The sequence below is a fragment of the Anas platyrhynchos genome, chromosome 32 (assembly GCF_047663525.1).
Source record: "Anas platyrhynchos isolate ZD024472 breed Pekin duck chromosome 32, IASCAAS_PekinDuck_T2T, whole genome shotgun sequence".
In the NCBI taxonomy this organism is placed as follows: Eukaryota; Metazoa; Chordata; class Aves; order Anseriformes; family Anatidae; genus Anas; species Anas platyrhynchos.
The window spans coordinates 3780370-3798398 of NC_092619.1; the positions used below are offsets into that span (position 1 = coordinate 3780370).

The 18029-nt window shown below is 57.0% G+C and overlaps 1 protein-coding gene across 1 annotated transcript in view; it reads right to left on the reverse strand.

Annotated features, from left to right (window-relative positions):
* Positions 1-1282: 1282 nt before the first annotated feature.
* LOC113840669 (scavenger receptor cysteine-rich type 1 protein M130-like) overlaps positions 1283-18029 on the reverse strand; it is a 54898-nt gene continuing 38151 nt past the window's right edge. The window contains exons 2-16 of the mRNA XM_072030366.1: positions 11671-12051; positions 11168-11476; positions 8434-8757; positions 6925-7233; positions 6381-6695; positions 5946-6272; positions 5551-5865; positions 5079-5425; positions 4578-4611; positions 4182-4490; positions 3783-3818; positions 3365-3505; positions 2614-2709; positions 1771-1923; positions 1283-1539 (exon numbers count right to left, since the gene is read on the reverse strand). Coding sequence (XP_071886467.1) covers positions 1283-1539; positions 1771-1923; positions 2614-2709; positions 3365-3505; positions 3783-3818; positions 4182-4490; positions 4578-4611; positions 5079-5425; positions 5551-5865; positions 5946-6272; positions 6381-6695; positions 6925-7233; positions 8434-8757; positions 11168-11476; positions 11671-12051 — 3653 coding nt within the window. The remainder of the gene's footprint in view (positions 1540-1770; positions 1924-2613; positions 2710-3364; positions 3506-3782; positions 3819-4181; positions 4491-4577; positions 4612-5078; positions 5426-5550; positions 5866-5945; positions 6273-6380; positions 6696-6924; positions 7234-8433; positions 8758-11167; positions 11477-11670; positions 12052-18029) is intronic.

Sequence of the window (18029 nt, forward strand, 5' to 3'; positions counted from 1 at the left end):
AGGGTTTTGGTGCTTGAAAATCTCAACGTGTGTAGCCAATATGCACTTGTAGCCCTGAATGCAAAGTCCTGGGCTGCATCAGAATAAACACAGCCAGCAGGTCAGGGGAGGTGATTCTCATTTTCTCTTCCTAACTTGTGAGACCCCACTTAACATAGTGTGTTCACCTCTGGGATCCCCAACGTGAGAAAGACATGAACCCATTGTAGCAAGTCCAGAGGAGGGCCACAAAAATGATAAGAGGGCTGGAGCATCTCTCCTATGAAGAGGGAGAAGAGAGGAATTAAGAGCAGAAGGCCCTGGGCCTTTGTAAGCAGAACGTAGAGCAACCTTCCAGTAGCTCCAGAGGGCATAAAGGAAAGCTGGAGAGAGAATTTATTAGAGGATGTAGTAATAGGACAAGGGGAAATAGCTTTAAACTCAAAGAAGGTAGATTGAGATTAGATATTCAGAAGAAATCATTTACTCTGAGGGTGGTGAGGCACTGCAGGAGGTTGCCCAGAAAGGTTGTTGGATGGTGTCCCATCCCTGGAAGTATTCAAGGCCAGGCTGGATGGGGCTTTGAGCAACCTGATTTTGAGGAAGGTGTCCCTGACACAGCTAGGACAGCTGACCCTAATGGATCAAACAGATGTTCCAGACCATCCAGCACCACCTGCAGCCCACCACCCTACTACTAAAAGCATCTCTAATCCTGCAGCAGAGGAGTCTGCTGGGGAAGAGCTGGGGAGGACCTACCAGCAGGATCAGGGAGGGCAGTTTGGGTACCAAGTCCTGCCCAGGGGTCCAACACTTCTCGCCACTCTGATCCTGCAGGAGAGGTTCCTCTGTCTGTGGGTGCTGGGCAGGAATCCTTGGGTTCCATGAGGGCCCAAGGCTGTAGAAGATGGGCACTACCAGTGAGTGCATCATGAGGCGTCACACAGAGCCACTTTTGCTGGAAATTGCCTGTGGCTGGCAGGACGGAAATGCCTCTGTCAGTAGGAATAGTGTCTAGGGACTAGGGGTTCTGGCAGCCCTACAGCCTGATCCCAACCCTGTTGGTCCCAAGAAATGACCATTCCCCACTATTGCATCTTTGAGCTCTACTCCAATTGGTTAGCCTCAGAGAGACACCCCAAAACCTGGGCAGGAAAGCAATGGATCTGGGACAAAGCCCCCCCCCAGAGTGTTTTAATATAAACATTTGCCAATACAAAACACAAAAACAGGGGAATACAAAGACAGGAAATACCCGTGTGTGTCTGCTGACCGCTGGAAAAGGGAGACCGTTCCCTGGCACTCACGGCTCTCCCAGTGGCACTGAGCTCTCCTCCCTCCCGGCTGCACTCAGCTGCTCAGCAGGGCTGGGCTCTGCTGGCATGGGGCTCTGGGACCCTTGTGCACTGGGCTTCGGTGTCACATCCTGGGTGTCCTCATGGGGACATGCCAGAGACATCTCTTCAGCATCATCATAGCCCATGTGTACCAGAAAAGGGGACAAGATGTCTCCATCAGCTCCAGGGTCCTCAGCACTTCTCCGGGAGTGCAGGCTTCCCTCTGTAAGCATCAAGACAGGCTGTTGTGGTTGATCCTATGGGGTTCTTCTCAGGGCTGTACAACACCTTCCCCCTCCTCACAAGCCTGAGACATTTGGCACATCCACCAGCGTCCTGGAAATATCTCAGGCCAGGTTCCCCATGTCAGGAGATCAGGCTCTAAATACTTCATGGATTCTCCTGGCCCTGGGGTTAGCACTTATGCAGCAGCAGTGCTGCATTGCCCTCTCACCTGTGGTTGTATCCTTGGGCCCATCTCCTTCCTCTGGTGTCCTGGGCACTTCCCAGTCCCCCTGCCCAGGGACAGGATCCTCCCCAGGGTCAGAAACCTCCCCAGCATCGTCGTAGCCATCCGCTGGGTCACCTTCAGGCAGGACAGGGACATCTGAAAGGAGAGGGAAGGTGGTGGCAATGAGAAGAGATATTCTGCAGAGCAGAGGATGGGAGGGTGTGTGGGGACACAGGGCTGACATGCTGCTGGTGTCAGGGCCAGAGCAGAGCCCTCATCCCTCCAGCTCTGAAAGTGGCACTCAGTGGCACTGCTGTCTGTCTGTCTGCAGGGAGGAGAGATGGAGCCTCTCTTCCCGTTCTATCCCTGTGGCTGGCCCCAGGCCATCCTCCTGCTCATGTGTCTGGGATAGGGCTGCAGTTGGGTCAGGGACCCCTCTGAAAAGGAGCCTGCAGGGAGCTGCAGTGAGTGCTGTGTGATGAGCCCTGCTGCCCCATCTTGTGATCAGCACTGCTGGGGATGGGCAACCACAGAGCTGAGGGTGCATGGGGAGGAGACCAGTTCCCTTGGGACAAGGCACTTCCAGAGAGGTTCCCAGAGCTGGCCTGGGACAGTGCTTTGCTTAGCCCTTAGCTCTCAATAAGGTGCAGGGACAAGCAGAGAGGGGCTGTCCCCTCTGGGATGGGCAGAGCTAGTGCAGAGGAAGACCCTCTGTGGGGGCCAACACCTGGATGCTCTCCCACAGACCCCATGGCCCAACCATTTCAGAGACCATGGGCAGGAGATGCAGGGGACAGCCCTGATCTGAGGCAGAGAGAAAGTGCCCCTTCAGGAACATAAACCCACCTGAGAGACTGAACCTCGCCTGCTTCTCCCACGCCAGGCTGTAAGCGATCTCCTCATACACGGCCTCAGGAAAGGGCTCCCCAGCTCTTCCAGAGCCTGGGGACAGAGGCAGGGCTGGTCTGGGCATGGGCAGAGAGGGACAGGACCCCAGTGGGCTCCCTCAGCCCCATTCCTAAGGCCAGCACAGGGCTGTCCCCACAACACAGCCCCACTGTGTTGTGTTGGCACTGCAACCACATCCCCAGGGAGGGCAGCATCCCCATGGAGATGGTCTGGGGCAGAGTCAGTCTCGCATTTGGAGACAGACTTTGTGCCCCTTTGGTCCCTGGGTCATGTCCCAGTGCAGACCCTGCACCAATTCCATCATTTCCCCTTCCCATGGAGCTGCTCCATCTCTGCCCCACACAGCAATAGCACAGCCCATGCCCTGTTGGGGGGTGGATGACACAAAGGTGATGGACTCTGCTGCCCCGTGCTCCTCCTGCCAGTGCTGCCCAGAGCACTGCCAGCAATGCATCCTCCCCTTCTCACCCAGACCAGATCTCACATTTCTTTTCTCACCCCAGAACTGATGCCTCAGGGTCTGGGCTATCTCCATCCCTTGATGTTGGTGCCCCATGATCTGTCAGTCAGTGGGGCAGCACATGGGGCAGGAGGCAGCACATGGCTCTGTTTCTGTGCCCCAGGACACCAACACTCCCAGCCCTGCCAGGAGGCATCTCCCCCCCAGGACCACTGGGGAAGGACCCACCTCTGCGCCAAGCCCTGGCGCTTTGCACCTGCCCAGCCAGGAGGGCCAGGAGCAGGCAGAGGAGGGCCCCCAGGATGATGCAGATGACGACAGGCACCGAGAGTCTCTCACTGCTGGTGTTTGGACGGCCCCGTGGGGGATCTGCATGGGCAGGAACATGGCAGGGGCAGCATCAGACAAGGGAGAGGTTCGGGGTGGGACAGAGCACTCCACAAGGCAGCCACACAAGGCAGCAGGGGCTGGGGGGGGACACAGGGCTGGGTGATGGGGCAGCTCCCACCCTGCTGGGTGCATCACAGACTTCCCACAGCTCCATTGATTTCCTGGGAGTCTCACAGCCCAGCAAGGAGCCCCTTCCCCTGGATGTGGGTCACAGCCTGTCCGTGGGCAGACTCAGCCCAGGGGAAGGACAGCTTACCTGCTTGTGGGGGGGTTGTTGCTGTCCTTGGTGCAGCTGCAGGGGAGCAGAAGGAGAGCTGGGCTGAGAGGCTGGGGCTGTGGCACCAGGCAGCCTCCCTGGCAAATGGCCCCAACATGGACCACCTGAATTTTCCCTCCTTTGGGGCTGGGCAGGGTGGCAGGGACAGGGCCCAGCACCACTGCTCTGGGCTGCTCACAGGACAGTGCAGGCAGCCCAGGGGATGTGCTGGCACATCCAGCCCCACAGAGGCTGCTCCCCACCCACCACCAGCCCCCCACTCTACAGGGACAAACTTGCTCAGGCCTGCACCAGGGCCATGCCAGGATCCAGCAGGGCATACACCCAAGCCAGCTCCTTGCCACGCCCCCAGCCATGTCTCCCAGCCCCACTGCTCACCTGAGCAATGCACAGCCGCATCTGCCTTATGCTGGCAGGCAGCGCTGTCCCCTGGCTGGGCCCAGCAGTCCTGCAGAGACAGCTCCGTCCCCCTGCACTCCATCAGCCACATGGGGCCCGTCCCCTCTCCAGCAGCAGCCTGGCCCAGGGCATAGAGCGCGGGGCCACAGCCCAGCTGCCTGCACGCCACCTCAGCATCCCGCATGTCCCAGGCATTGTCACACAGCGTCCCCCAGGTGCCGCGGTGCCAGATCTCCACTCTGCCCGAGCAGCCATCCTTGCCTCCCACAGCGCGGATCTTCTCCCTGTCTGGGGAGGCAGAGACCTCCCATGGCACCGGGACAGCTGGGACAGCCCTGGCAGGTGAGGGGGGCACGTGCAGGGGCATCTCCCTACCTGTGCAGCTGGTGGAGTTGGGGCATGCAGCCACCTGTGGCCTTTCTGTCCATGTCCCAAAGGAAAGAGAAGTTGGGCTGAAAAGGGCTGCTCTAGGTGTTGTGCAGAAGAGCGCAGAGCTGACCTCTGCTCACACATCCCCATGCTCCCTGGGTCAGGGCAGCAGCAGAACCCTGTTCATTCACGGGACACACACGGCACTGCAGGGTGGACCCAAGTGCTCGGCCCCACAGGGTCCCTGATTCACGGAGCAGCAGGAGGCTGTCCCAGGAGGGGGGACTCCTGAAAGCCCTGCATGGACTCCTCTGAGACCTTGCCTGGAGATGCCTCTGCATCCCCCAGGGGCTTCTGGCAGCCCGGCTGTTGACTGCTGCTGGTGGACATGGGTGGCTCTGTGAACTGAAACCACCGTTGTGCCACCAGCAGCAACAGGGTCTAAAGCAGGAAATTCAAAACCCGTCTGCGTTCTTTCTCTGCATTTCACCATACTCAGTGGGGAACGGGAACCTGGTGCCTTGATGGCTCAGATTTACCATTGCAGGTGATGTGGGTCTCTTCTCGGCTGTCATCACACGACTGCGGATTCCAGGGATGAGAGGGACACTGCCAGAAGGAGCTGTTGCTCTTCCCACACTCCACATGATCCAGCCACGCGGTGCCAGACAGCTTGGCATAGTTAGAATCTGTTTCCAGTTCCCCTTCATTCCCACAGCCCAGCTCCTTGCACACCAGTGACACCGTCTCGGTGGTCATGGAGTTGGAGCAAACGCTGCCCCACGTCCCGTTGTAGAAAACCTGCAGGCGCCCGGAGCAGCCGTCGCTGTTCTCCAGCCTCAAGGCCATGAACTCTGGAAGGAGGAAAGGCCCCAGGGGCGTCCTTGGATGTCAGTCACTGATGGCCTTGGCCCTACCTGGCTCTACCCTTGCCCCAGCCTCACTGGCCCCAGCTCCCAGCCCCACTCCCAGCACAGACCTGAGCAGATGACTCCAGCATCCTCCTTGTGCCTGCAGTCGTGCTGCCCCCAGGCCTTGGCATGGCAGTCCCAGAGAGCAGCTTCGGTCCCGGAGCAGTTGACGCCATCCAGCCAGATCTGCCCGGAGCCTTCCCCAAACCGAGCAGAGCTGGCTGCCTCCAGGGCCCCTCCGCAGCCCAGCTGGCGGCAAACAACGGCGGCGTCGGCCAGGTCCCAGGCGTCATCGCAGACGGTGCCCCAGCGCCCCTGGTAGTAGATCTCCACTCTCCCGGCACAGCGCCCGGCCCCGTCTGCCAGCCGGACCCGCCGGCTTCCTGCAGCGGGGAGAACCCTGACCCTCAGGGGCTGGCTGCCCTCCGGGACCCACACCTGGGGGACGTGCAGCACCACTCACCCCGGCACACGACCCCCATGTCCTCCATGATCCCTTCTGTTGGCATGCTCTCAGGCAGGGAGGTTTTGCAGAGGCTCAGGTCAGCCTCGTGCCCTGCACACCGCACCCCACGCAGCCCCACAGGGCCTCGTCCTCGCTCGGCCCTCACGGGGGTGTAGGCTGCCTCTGCCTCTCCGCACTGCAGCTGCCGGCACACCACGCTGGCCTCCTGCATGTCCCACTGCTCATCCAGGACTCTGCCCCACGTCCCGTGCTGGAAGACCTCCACGCGCCCGTCGCACCGGCTCCCTCCACCCACCAGCCGTACAGACATGTGGTGAGCCGGGCCTGGTGAGAGCAGAAATTCAGCCTGGTGCTGCCGTGGGGTCCCCAGCTGTGGGTGGCCGTGTCACACACCAGGAGCAAATGGACTTTGCAGCACTGCCCAGCACTCACCTGAGCAAATGACAGCAGCAGCGTTCTCCTGGGAGCACGGCGAGGCCCCCAGGGCAGTCACTGGGCACTGCCCCAGGTGGGCTTCAGTCCCGTCACAGTGGAACGAGTCTCTCCAGACGGGGCCGGTTCCTCTCCCAAAATGCCCTCCTCCAGGAATGGACTCAGCAAAGCCACAGCCGAGGTGCCGACAGAGAACGTGGGCGTCCGAGAGGTCCCAGCGGGAGGCACAGAGCGTCCCCCACGTCCCCAGCACCTCCACCTCCACCCTGCCCTCACACGCTGTGCTGCCGTTCACCAGCCTGAACCCTGTGTACTCAAGGACAAAGGAGGGTGAGAGAGGCCACATTTGTGCTCTTGTTCCCACAGGAGCTGCAGGAGAGGCCAAAGGGACAACGTGCCTTTCTCCTCCTGCAGCACTCTAATTTTAGGGCTGCAGACCACCACCTCACCCCACCTGTCCCCCACCTAGCACAGCCCAGTTCCCACCCTGCTCTCCTGCCCCCACCACAACCCCATTGTCCATCATCCCACTGCGAGTCCTTACGTGTGCAGGTGACATGAGTGCCATTGCTGTGGGTGCAGGCCTTGTCCTTGGAGGCCCCCATGGGACAGAAGGAGAGGACGGATTCATTCCCCACACACTGCAGCTCTCTGTCCCAGACAGGACCGGCCCCTTCTCCCACGTGAGCTGCCCCATGGACAGACAGGGCTGTGCCACACTGCAGCTCCCTGCACACCACCTCGGCAGCTTTGGCATCAAAGTCGGAGTGACAAACAGCTTTCCACTGGTCCCTGTCGTAGACCTCCACACTTCCAGAGCAGGGGCTGTCCCCTCCGACCAGCCGGACAAATCCTGGAGCAACCAAGGAGACCTGTGAGTTCCCAGAGCCCTCTGGCACTTCCGTGCCCACCTCCCACCTCATCCCTAAGGTGGCCATAGGCAGAGCCCCACGGCCAGCCCAGCAGCTCTCCGTGGTTGCTGATGGCACAAAGAGGTCAGCCCCCCCCTGCTGATCCTCAGAATCCAGCCCAGCACCCATGGGCTACCCTCTCTCCCAACCCCCAGCCACAGGCACCACTCAGACAAACTGCTGCTACCCCGAGCCCCTGGGCTGCCTGTCCCCAGACCCAGCACTGCAGCACCCGCACCATGTTGGCCCAGGGAAATGGGCTTAAGCATTTAGGGCTGCTGCAGCTGGCTCTGCCCTGCCGGGCTCAGGCCAGGCTGAGGAACCCTTGGAGCTGCCAGAAAAGCTCCCTGTTCCCAGGGAATGCTGGGGCTCTTGGGGAGCTGCTGTTACATGGGGCACATCTGGTGAGCAGGTACAGGGGGGTCCTCAGGCAGGGATAGTGTGTGGTGCCAGGAATGCTTGTCCCCACCCACCAGCCACACATGGAGCAAAAGAGTAGCCAGAGAGCAGCCCTGGGCTGACACGAGCTCCTGGTATGAGGGCAGGCAGGAGAGGGTGGGCAGTGGATCAGCATGTCCTGGAGAGGCCGTGTCCCTGGGGACTGCCTCTCATGGGGTGACCCCAGGATAGGAACAAGGTGCTGCTTGCTACCCTGCTCCTCTTCTCAAGCCCAGTGCTCCTGCCCTCTGAGCAGCCCCTCTGCTTTGGCCGAGGTTCTCTTGTCTGCTGGGGGTACAACCCAAAAGTCCTGAGCTATTGCACGCCCTTCCCCGAGGCTGCTGGTGGCTGGGTGAGCTGCTCTAGATTCCCCCAGCCTAGGGACCAGCCTGCCAGACAGGGCCTGGGTGAATGGGAGGAGAAAGATGGGAACCAGGCAGCACACTAGGGAAGGGTGAAGGCTTTCCTTTTCCAGCCCCAGACACCTCCCCAGGGTTGGCTACTCCAGCTTCAGGGCCAGGCTCAGTGTGCTCCCATTGGGCTTTGCCCAGGGACAAGGGACACCAGCAGTGACAAACCCAACTCAGAGTAAAACTTGATACACAGAGCCATGTTCTGGTGTCCGCTTGTTGCTTCCTGAGATCACAACCAGGTCCCTTAGAAGTGTCCTCATCCCAGAGGTAGGGAACAAGTTCAGTCCTTACCTGAGCATGTCACTCCAGCATCCTCTTCGTGATAGCAGCCTGTTTGACCCCATTCTGTGTGTGTGCAGTCAGACAGGACAGATTCAGTGCCATTACATTCAACATCATCCATCCAAATGGAACCAGATCCTTGCCCAAAGTGTGCTTTCTGATGAGCTTTGAGAGCAATCCCACAGCCCAGCTGCCTACAAACCACTGCAGCATCGGTCATGTCCCAGCGGTCATCACACACGGTTCCCCACTGGCCCTGGTGTTTCACCTCCACTCTTCCAGCACAGCGACTGCCGCCATCCACCAGCCTTACCTCTGCAGTCCCTTCAAAGACCAACACAGGAAGGGTCAGGAGAGTTTCGAGCCCCACAATATGGGTCTGTGAGAGCCCCCTGCCCAGGCAGAGTCAGAGGCCCCAGGGTGGGATCCCTGTCCCCACAGACTGTCACTGGGGTATTGGGGGGGGTCCTTCCTCTGCCCATGTGCTGCACCGGTCTGGGGGTGCCCAACTCCAGCCCCCCTGGGCCATTTGCTGCCCACAGCCCTCATAACCCTCTCTTCCCACCCCAATGGTCCCCTGCCACTGCCCATGCCCACCCACACACCACCCCCCTGTCTAGAACAGGGTTCCCACTCCTCCCCAGCCGAGTACCCTCTCCAAAGCACCATGACTCTAACCCCATAATTATTCCTGTCCATCACCTGCCCCAGGCACTTCTCAAATGCACAAAACCCACAGGGGCTTCTGACAGCCTGGCCATTGACTGATGTTGTTGCATTTGGGTGGCTCTGTGAGCTGAAGTTACCGTTGTGCCACCAGCAGCAACAGGGACTAATGCAGGAAGTCAAAGCCCCTCTGGGTTCCTTCTCTGCATTTCACCATACTCAGTGGGGAACGGGAACCTGGTGCCTTGATGGCTCAGATTTACCATTGCAGGTGATGTGGGTCTCTTCTCGGAGGTCATCACACGACTGCGGATTCCAGGGAAGAGAGGGACACTGCCAGAAGGAGCTGTTGCTCTTCCCACACTCCACATGATCCAGCCACGCGGTGCCAGACAGCTTGGCATAGTTAGAATCTGTTTCCAGTTCCCCTTCATTCCCACAGCCCAGCTCCTTGCACACCAGTGACACCGTCTCGGTGGTCATGGAGTTGGAGCAAACGCTGCCCCACGTCCCGTTGTAGAAAACCTGCAGGCGCCCGGAGCAGCCGTCGCTGTTCTCCAGCCTCAAGGCCATGAACTCTGGAAGGAGGAAAGGCCCCAGGGGCGTCCTTGGATGTCAGTCACTGATGGCCTTGGCCCTACCTGGCTCTACCCTTGCCCCAGCCTCACTGGCCCCAGCTCCCAGCCCCACTCCCAGCACAGACCTGAGCAGATGACTCCCGCATCCTCCTTGTGCCTGCAGTCGTGCTGCCCCCAGGCCTTGGCATGGCAGTCCCAGAGAGCAGCTTCGGTCCCGGAGCAGTTGACGCCATCCAGCCAGATCTGCCCGGAGCCCTCCCCAAACCGAGCAGAGCCGGCTGCCTCCAGGGCCCCTCCGCAGCCCAGCTGGCGGCAAACAACGGCGGCGTCGGCCAGGTCCCAGGCGTCATTGCAGACGGTGCCCCAGCGCCCCTGGTAGTAGATCTCCACTCTCCCGGCACAGCGCCCGGCCCCGTCTGCCAGCCGGACCCGCCGGCTTCCTGCAGCGGGGAGAACCCTGACCCTCAGGGGCTGGCTGCCCTCCGGGACCCACACCTGGGGGACGTGCAGCACCACTCACCCCGGCACACGACCCCCATGTCCTCCATGATCCCTTCTGTTGGCATGCTCTCAGGCAGGGAGGTTTTGCAGAGGCTCAGGTCAGCCTCGTGCCCTGCACACCGCACCCCACGCAGCCCCACAGGGCCTCGTCCTCGCTCAGCCCTCACGGGGGTGTAGGCTGCCTCTGCCTTTCCGCACTGCAGCTGCCGGCACACCACGCTGGCCTCCTGCATGTCCCACTGCTCATCCAGGACTCTGCCCCACGTCCCGTGCTGGAAGACCTCCACGCGCCCGTCGCACCGGCTCCCTCCACCCACCAGCCGTACAGACATGTGGCGAGCCGGGCCTGGTGAGAGCAGAAATTCAGCCTGGTGCTGCCGTGGGGTCCCCAGCTGTGGGTGGCCGTGTCACACACCAGGGACAAATGGACTTTGCAGCACGGCCCAGCACTCACCTGAGCAAATGACAGCAGCAGTGTTCTCCTGGGAGCACGGCGAGGCCCCCAGGGCAGTCACTGGGCACTGCCCCAGGTGGGCTTCAGTCCCGTCACAGTGGAACGAGTCTCTCCAGACGGGGCCGGTTCCTCTCCCAAAATGCCCTCCTCCAGGAATGGACTCAGCAAAGCCACAGCCGAGGTGCCGACAGAGAACGTGGGCGTCCGAGAGGTCCCAGCGGGAGGCACAGAGCGTCCCCCACGTCCCCAGCACCTCCACCTCCACCCTGCCCTCACACGCTGTGCTGCCGTTCACCAGCCTGAACCCTGTGTACTCAAGGACAAAGGAGGGTGAGAGAGGCCACATTTGTGCTCTTGTTCCCACAGGAGCTGCAGGAGAGGCCAAAGGGACAACGTGCCTTTCTCCTCCTGCAGCACTCTAATTTTAGGGCTGCAGACCACCACCTCACCCCACCTGTCCCCCACCTAGCACAGCCCAGTTCCCACCCTGCTCTCCTGCCCCCACCACAACCCCATTGTCCATCATCCCACTGCGAGTCCTTACGTGTGCAGGTGACATGAGTGCCATTGCTGTGGGTGCAGGCCTTGTCCTTGGAGGCCCCCCAGGGGCAGAAGAGGATGGTGGATTCATTCCCCACACACTGCAGCTCTCTGTCCCAGACAGGACCGGCCCCTTCTCCCAGCTGAGCTGCCCCATGGACAGACAGGGCTGTGCCACACTGCAGCTCCCTGCACACCACCTCGGCAGCTTTGGCACCAAAGTGGGAGTGACAGACAGCTTTCCACTGGTCCCTGTCGTAGACCTCCAGACTTCCTGAGCAGGGGCTGTCCCCTCCGACCAGCCGGACAAAGCCTGGAGCAACCAAGGAGACCTGTGAGTTCCCAGAGCCCTCTGGCACTTCCGTGCCCACCTCCCACCTCATCCCTAAGGTGGCCACAGGCAGAGCCCCACGGCCAGCCCAGCAGCTCTCCGTGGTTGATGATGGCACAAAGAGGTCAGACCCCCCCTGCTGATCCTCAGAACAAGGGAACAAGTTCAGTCCTTACCTGAGCATGTCACTCCAGCATCCCGCTTGTGAGTGCAGTAAGATAATCTCTGTTTTAAATACTTGCAGTTAGTCAGGGCAGACTCCATGCCATTACATTGAATAGGATTCACCCAAATGGAACCGTATCCTGGTCCAAAGTTTGCATTCCGATGAGCTTTGAGAGCAACCCCACAGCCCAGCTGCCTACAAACCACTGCAGCATCCAACATGTCCCAGGAGGCACCACACACAGTCACCCACTGGCCCTGGAGTTTCACCTCCAGTCTCCCAGCACAGCGTCTGCCGCCATCCACCAGCCTCAGCTCCGCAACCCCTTCAAAAACCAACAGGGGAAGGGTCAGAAGAGCTTTGAGCCCCACATTGTATCTGGGAGCGCTCCCTGCCCAGGCAGATTCGCAGGGCCCAGGGTGGAAGCCCTGTCCCCTTAGGCTGCCCCTTGGTCAGTTGGAACGCAGTCCCTCTCCTCCCCATGGGCTATGCTGGGATGAGGGTACCACGCTCCAGCCCTCCTAGGATATTTGCTTTCCTACAGCCCTCAGCACCTCCTCCCACCCCAGTAGTCCCCTACCCCTGCCCATGCCCACCCCCACACAACCTTCAGCCCTGCACAGGGCTGTGTCTCCTCCCCAGCCCAGTGTCCCTCAAATATCCCCCTGCCCTTGAGCAGCTTCCATTGCCCATTGTCTGCCACAGGCACCTCCCAAACCCACCGACAAATACAGGACCTCCTGTGTACCTACAGAGCACAGAGTTGATCACAAGGATATCAGCAGTCCATGTCCCTTCCCCGTCCCTGCTGTCAGACCAATCCCTGTGCTTGACCGGGGCCCCAGAAAAGACACCTCTCTACCACCTCTGGGTGCGAATGCCCCAGTCCCCTTCTGTTAATGGGACACAACCTGCCCTCCTGGAGTCTGTGTTTACCCAGATCCCAGGGGAAGGGAACAGCACACAGCCCCCCTGGGGCACCCCAGACACTGGCTGTACCCTGGAGGTCACTGAGGGCCACCCTCACTGTCTGGGCTTCCTCCAGATCCAGAGTCACAGTGCTGGGGAACAAGGGGTCCCAGAAAGGTACCCAAGGACAAGGTGTCTAGAAATGAATCCAGGCATGGGCTGCCAAACATATGGGAGTTGTGGAAATGGATTGCTCTCTCCCACAAAGATAGGCACAGGTTAAAGCATGGGGCTGGGAGACTGAGAACATTCTCCCTCTCATTTCAGTGGTCCCTGGAAAACAACCCCACTCCCAGAGAGATCCCAATGACCCCACCGCTGCCCACTGGCCCAAAGCTCTGAAACAGAGGAGCTGGCACTTACCTCTGCATGGCTGCACCCAGAGGAGCAGACACAGCACCCAAGGGGACAGGAGTCCCTCTGTCCCCATCCTGAGGCTCTTGTCCTGACAGCAAGGCCCTGCTGCTGGAGCTCCTGGGGACCCAAAGTGAAATGGAGATGATGGGAGGGCAATATATCTGTGCAGATGCAGTCCCAGCTGCAGGAGGAGCCAATCGAAGCAGCAGGCACCTTTTTAGACGTTATCGGCACTTATCTCCCCTCCGACGCAGCCCAGCTCTCCAATGAACTTCTCCAGCGCTCATCATGACCATATATGAGGGACGGCTCCGCTGCGGCTCTCACGTCACTGCGGTGGGAGATCATCATGGGGTAGGGCTGGGTGTGGGGGCAGATGGCTCTGACACCCCTTGCAGCCTGCTGTGGGAGCACGGAGCATCTCCTAAGCTGTAGCATCCAAGAGCCCAAGGTGCGATTGTCTGGTCGTCCCTGTGCCATGGGATCCACGGGGCTGGTCCTGCAGCAGGGCTGTGTCAGGCTGGGAAGGGACCAGCCCCTGCCCCTGCTACAGCCCCTGCTGTGCTGGCAGCAGCAGCTGGGAAAGGCCCTTGGGCAGGGCCAGAGCCCCATGATGGGGGTGCTGGCTGTCCCGTCCCTCCCCAGGGAGCCTCCTGTGGGGTCCCGGCAGCAGCCAGAGCTGGTCCAGGGCCTGCCCTGGCAGCAGAGCTGCAGCCCAGAGCCTCAGGCGTCTCCCTGGCTCTCAGCGTGTCACCCAGGGGCCGTTATTCCCCGCGGCGGGTCGGGAGCTGGAGCCTGCCTGCCACTGCAGGTGCACAAACCGCAGCCCACGTGACATGGTGCCCGGGCAGGAAGACGGTGGTTTCCTCCTGGCCCCGTGCCCAGGCATGGCCCTGCGGTGCCTCCCAGTCTCCTCACAGCTCCAAGCCTGGCAGGGTTCAGGAAGTGTTTGGATAATGCTCCCAGACATATAGTTTATTATATATACATGTGTATATATATACATGTGTATATATATACATGTGTATACACATGTATACATGTGTATATATATATATATATATATATATATATGTATATATATATATATATATAAATACAACACATATATATACATTTTATATTTTTAATAGAACACACATTTTTATGAATATATACAATATATATATTTTACTTATACATTATTATATTATATATTTATATATTTTATTAGATTAAATATTATTATTATTTATTGAATTTATTATTATAGAGTTCATATTATGTAATAATATGAACTCTATATAATATAATAATAATAATATAATATAATATAATAATATAATTAATAATATAATATAATAATATAATTAATAATATAATATAATATAATAATAATATAATATATAATAGTTAGGTCCTGCCTAACTAACCTGATTTCCTTTTATGATAAGATCACCCGTATGGTAGACCAAGGGAAACCAGCTGATGTGATTTTTTTGGACTTCAGCAAGGCTTTTGACACGGTTTCCCATAGGATCCTACTGGACAAAATGTCCAGCATACAGCTAAATAAAAACATCATACGATGGGTGAGCAATTGGCTAACGGGCAGGGCCCAAAGGGTTATGGTGAATGGGGCTGCGTCAGGCTGGCGGGCGGTCACCAGTGGGGTCCCTCAAGGCTCCATTTTAGGGCCGGTACTTTTCAATATTTTTATAAACGATCTGGATGTAGGAATAGAAGGCATTTTGAGCAAGTTTGCTGATGACACCAAACTTGGAGGAGTTGTGGACTCGAATGAGGGTGGAAAGGCCTTGCAGAGGGATCTGGATAGGTTGGAGAGCTGGGCGATCGCCAACCGCATGAAGTTCAATAAGAGCAAGTGCCGGGTCCTGCACCTGGGACGGGGAAACCCTGGCTGCACGGACAGACTGGGCGATGAGACGCTGGAGAGCAGCCTAGAAGAGAGGGATCTGGGGGTCGTGGTAGACAGCAAGTTGAATATGAGCCGGCAGTGTGCCCTGGCAGCCAGGAGGGCCAACCGTGTCCTGGGGTGCATCAAGCACGGCATCGCTAGTAGGTCGAGGGAGGTGATTGTCCCGCTCTACTCTGCGCTGGTGCGGCCCCACCTCGAGTACTGTGTGCAGTTCTGGGCACCACAGTATAAAAAGGACATGAAACTGTTGGAGAGTGTCCAGAGGAGGGCTACGAAGATGGTGAAAGGCCTGGAGGGGAAGACGTACGAGGAACGGCTGAGGGCACTGGGCCTGTTCAGCCTGGAGAAGAGGAGGCTAAGGGGAGACCTCATCGCAGTCTACAACTTCCTCGTAAGGGGGTGTCGAGAGGCAGGAGACCTTTTCTCCATTAACACCAGCGACAGGACCCGCGGGAACGGGGTTAAGCTGAGGCAGGGGAAGTTTAGGCTGGACATCAGGAAGGGGTTCTTCACAGAGAGAGTGGTTGCACACTGGAACAGGCTCCCCAGGGAAGTGGTCACTGCACCGAGCCTGACTGAATTTAAGAAGAGATTGGACTGTGCACTTAGTCACATGGTCTGAACTTGGGTAGACCTGTGCGGTGTCAAGAGTTGGACTTGATGATCCTTAAGGGTCCCTTCCAACTCAGGATATTCTATGATTCTATGATTCTAATATAAAATTACCGATATTATATTATAGATTATATTATATTTTTATTTAATATGTATTTATATTACATGAAGTATTCCAGTATATTATACAGTATTATGTTATGTTATACAGTATAATATATTTTATTAATTATATTATATATTTTATTTTATTTTATTTTATTTTACATGTATTATACATATGTAAAAGGTTTGTTTTTCATAAATATATACATTATATATTGTAATATTTTTAACATATATTTAGAGTTTTTATAGCTTTTTAGATACATATATAATTTATTTTATTGTCTGGTGGCTGGAGTTTGACTCCCTGATCCTTGATTCTTTCCAACTCGGGCTATTTCATGATTCTGCCGAACACAGCTCCAGGTGACGCCGTAGCATATTCACCTGCCATGGGCCTTCTCCTGGCCTGCACCTGCTCCTGCCCTGTCAGCTACTCAGCCAAGAGTGGCATCACAAGTCCATTCCCCAGGCATGGGCCTCCTTCCTGCCTGTCATTTTCTCAGGCACCAGTGATGTCACAAGCTCTGACGAGAGCTGTGGGCCTGCTGCTGGTCTGTCAGCTCCACAGGCACCACTGACCTGAGCACCACATAGACACCTGTTTGGTTTCTACTCCCCTATGAAGTAGTATGATGCACCAGTAGACAGGTGCCTGGGGTTTCTGTTGGATTTCAGGAGAAATCAAGCATGGGGTGCCATCGCTGACATGACATCATAAGCTCCCAAAGACCCACACAAGCCATGTGCTTATTCCTGGCCTACTGGCTTCTCAGGCACCAGGGTCCTCCCAGCATCTAGCACAGGCCACCCTTGCTCTCATCCTGTCAGCTACTCAGGCACCACTGTTATCACAGGAATATTCACCTGCCATGGGCCTGCTCGTGGCCTATCAGATCTTCAGCTGACAGTGACCTCACAAGCAGAGATGATCTATTGGAAGATGTCAGTGTCCCTGTCCATGATGGGCGGTGGCTGCTCATGTTCAGCTGGCTGTTGACCAACATCCCCAAGTGCTTTTCTCCTGGACAGCTTTCCAGCCACTCTTCCCCAAGCCTATGCTACTGCATGGGGTTGTTATGATCCAAGTGCAGAAGCATTGTTGAATGTCATGTGATTGGACTCAGTCCATCAATCTAGCCTTTCCACATCCCTCTGCAAAGCTTTCCTACCCTCAAGCAGACCAACTGTCCCACCTAACTTCTTGTCATCTGCAAGTTACTGAGGGTGTACTTGATCCTCTCATTTGGATTGTAGATCTAAATATTAAATAAAACTGGACCCAATCCCAAGCCCTGGGGAATGTCACTGATGACTAAACTGGACATCTGGACAACTGACACCAACTGGACTGAACTCCCTTCACTCCCTCACTCTTTGAGCACAGCCATTTAGGAAGTTCTTCAACCAGCAAACTGTACACTTGTCCAAGCCATGAGCGGCCAGATGGGTTGTCATTCTGCAGGGTTACTTCTGGTGAGGCTGAGTGCATACTAAGATGTAGCTCCTTCTTTTATGCTTTTTCTAATGCCCTGTTCTCAGTCCTTTCAAATCAACTAAGCATGAATCTGGTGCTTGTGATGAGCTGGTGCTCAGGTCGTGTTCCAGTTACTTGCTATATCATGTATCATTGTCGTTGAGTTTGTACAGCACTGGCATTCTCACACTCCCTTTTATCTCTGTTTGCTTGAGTCTGTGTCGTGGTTCTGCTCGAGTGGGCAGCCGAGCTCCACCACAGCCGCTCTCTCACTCCCCCTCCTCAAAGAGGAATGGGGAGAAAATATGTGAAAAGGGCTCAAGGATTGAGATAAGGACGAGAAAATCACGCAATAATTAGTGTAACGGGCAAACCAGACTCAGCATAAGAAGACAGATAGTAAGATTTATTGCTCATTACTAACAAGCTAAAGAAGTGAGAAACAAAGGAAAGAAACCAAAAGCACCTCCCCCCCCATCCACCCTCTTCCACCTCCTCCCCCCGAGCGGCGCAGGGGAACGGGGGAATGGGGGTTATGGTCAGTCTACAGCACTTCTTCTCTGTCACTCCTTCTCGGTCACTCTCGTCCCCTGTGCTGTGGGGTCCCACCCACGGGATGCAGTCCTTAACGAACTGATCTGGCGTGGGCTTCCCACAGGCAGCAGCTCTTCCAGAACTGCTCCAGATATGTGTCCGTACCACAGGGTCCATCCCTCAGGAGAAAACTGCTCCAACCTGGCTCCCCTACGGGCAGCAGCTCCTGCCAGATGACCTGCTCCTGCGTGGTCTCCTCTCCACGGGCTACAGGTCCGGCCTGGAATCTGCTCCGGAAGGGGTCTTCCACAGGCAGCAGCCTCCGTCGGTGCAGGGCCACCTGCTCCACCGTGGTCTCCTCCACAGGCTGCAGCGTGGAACTCTGCTCCACTGT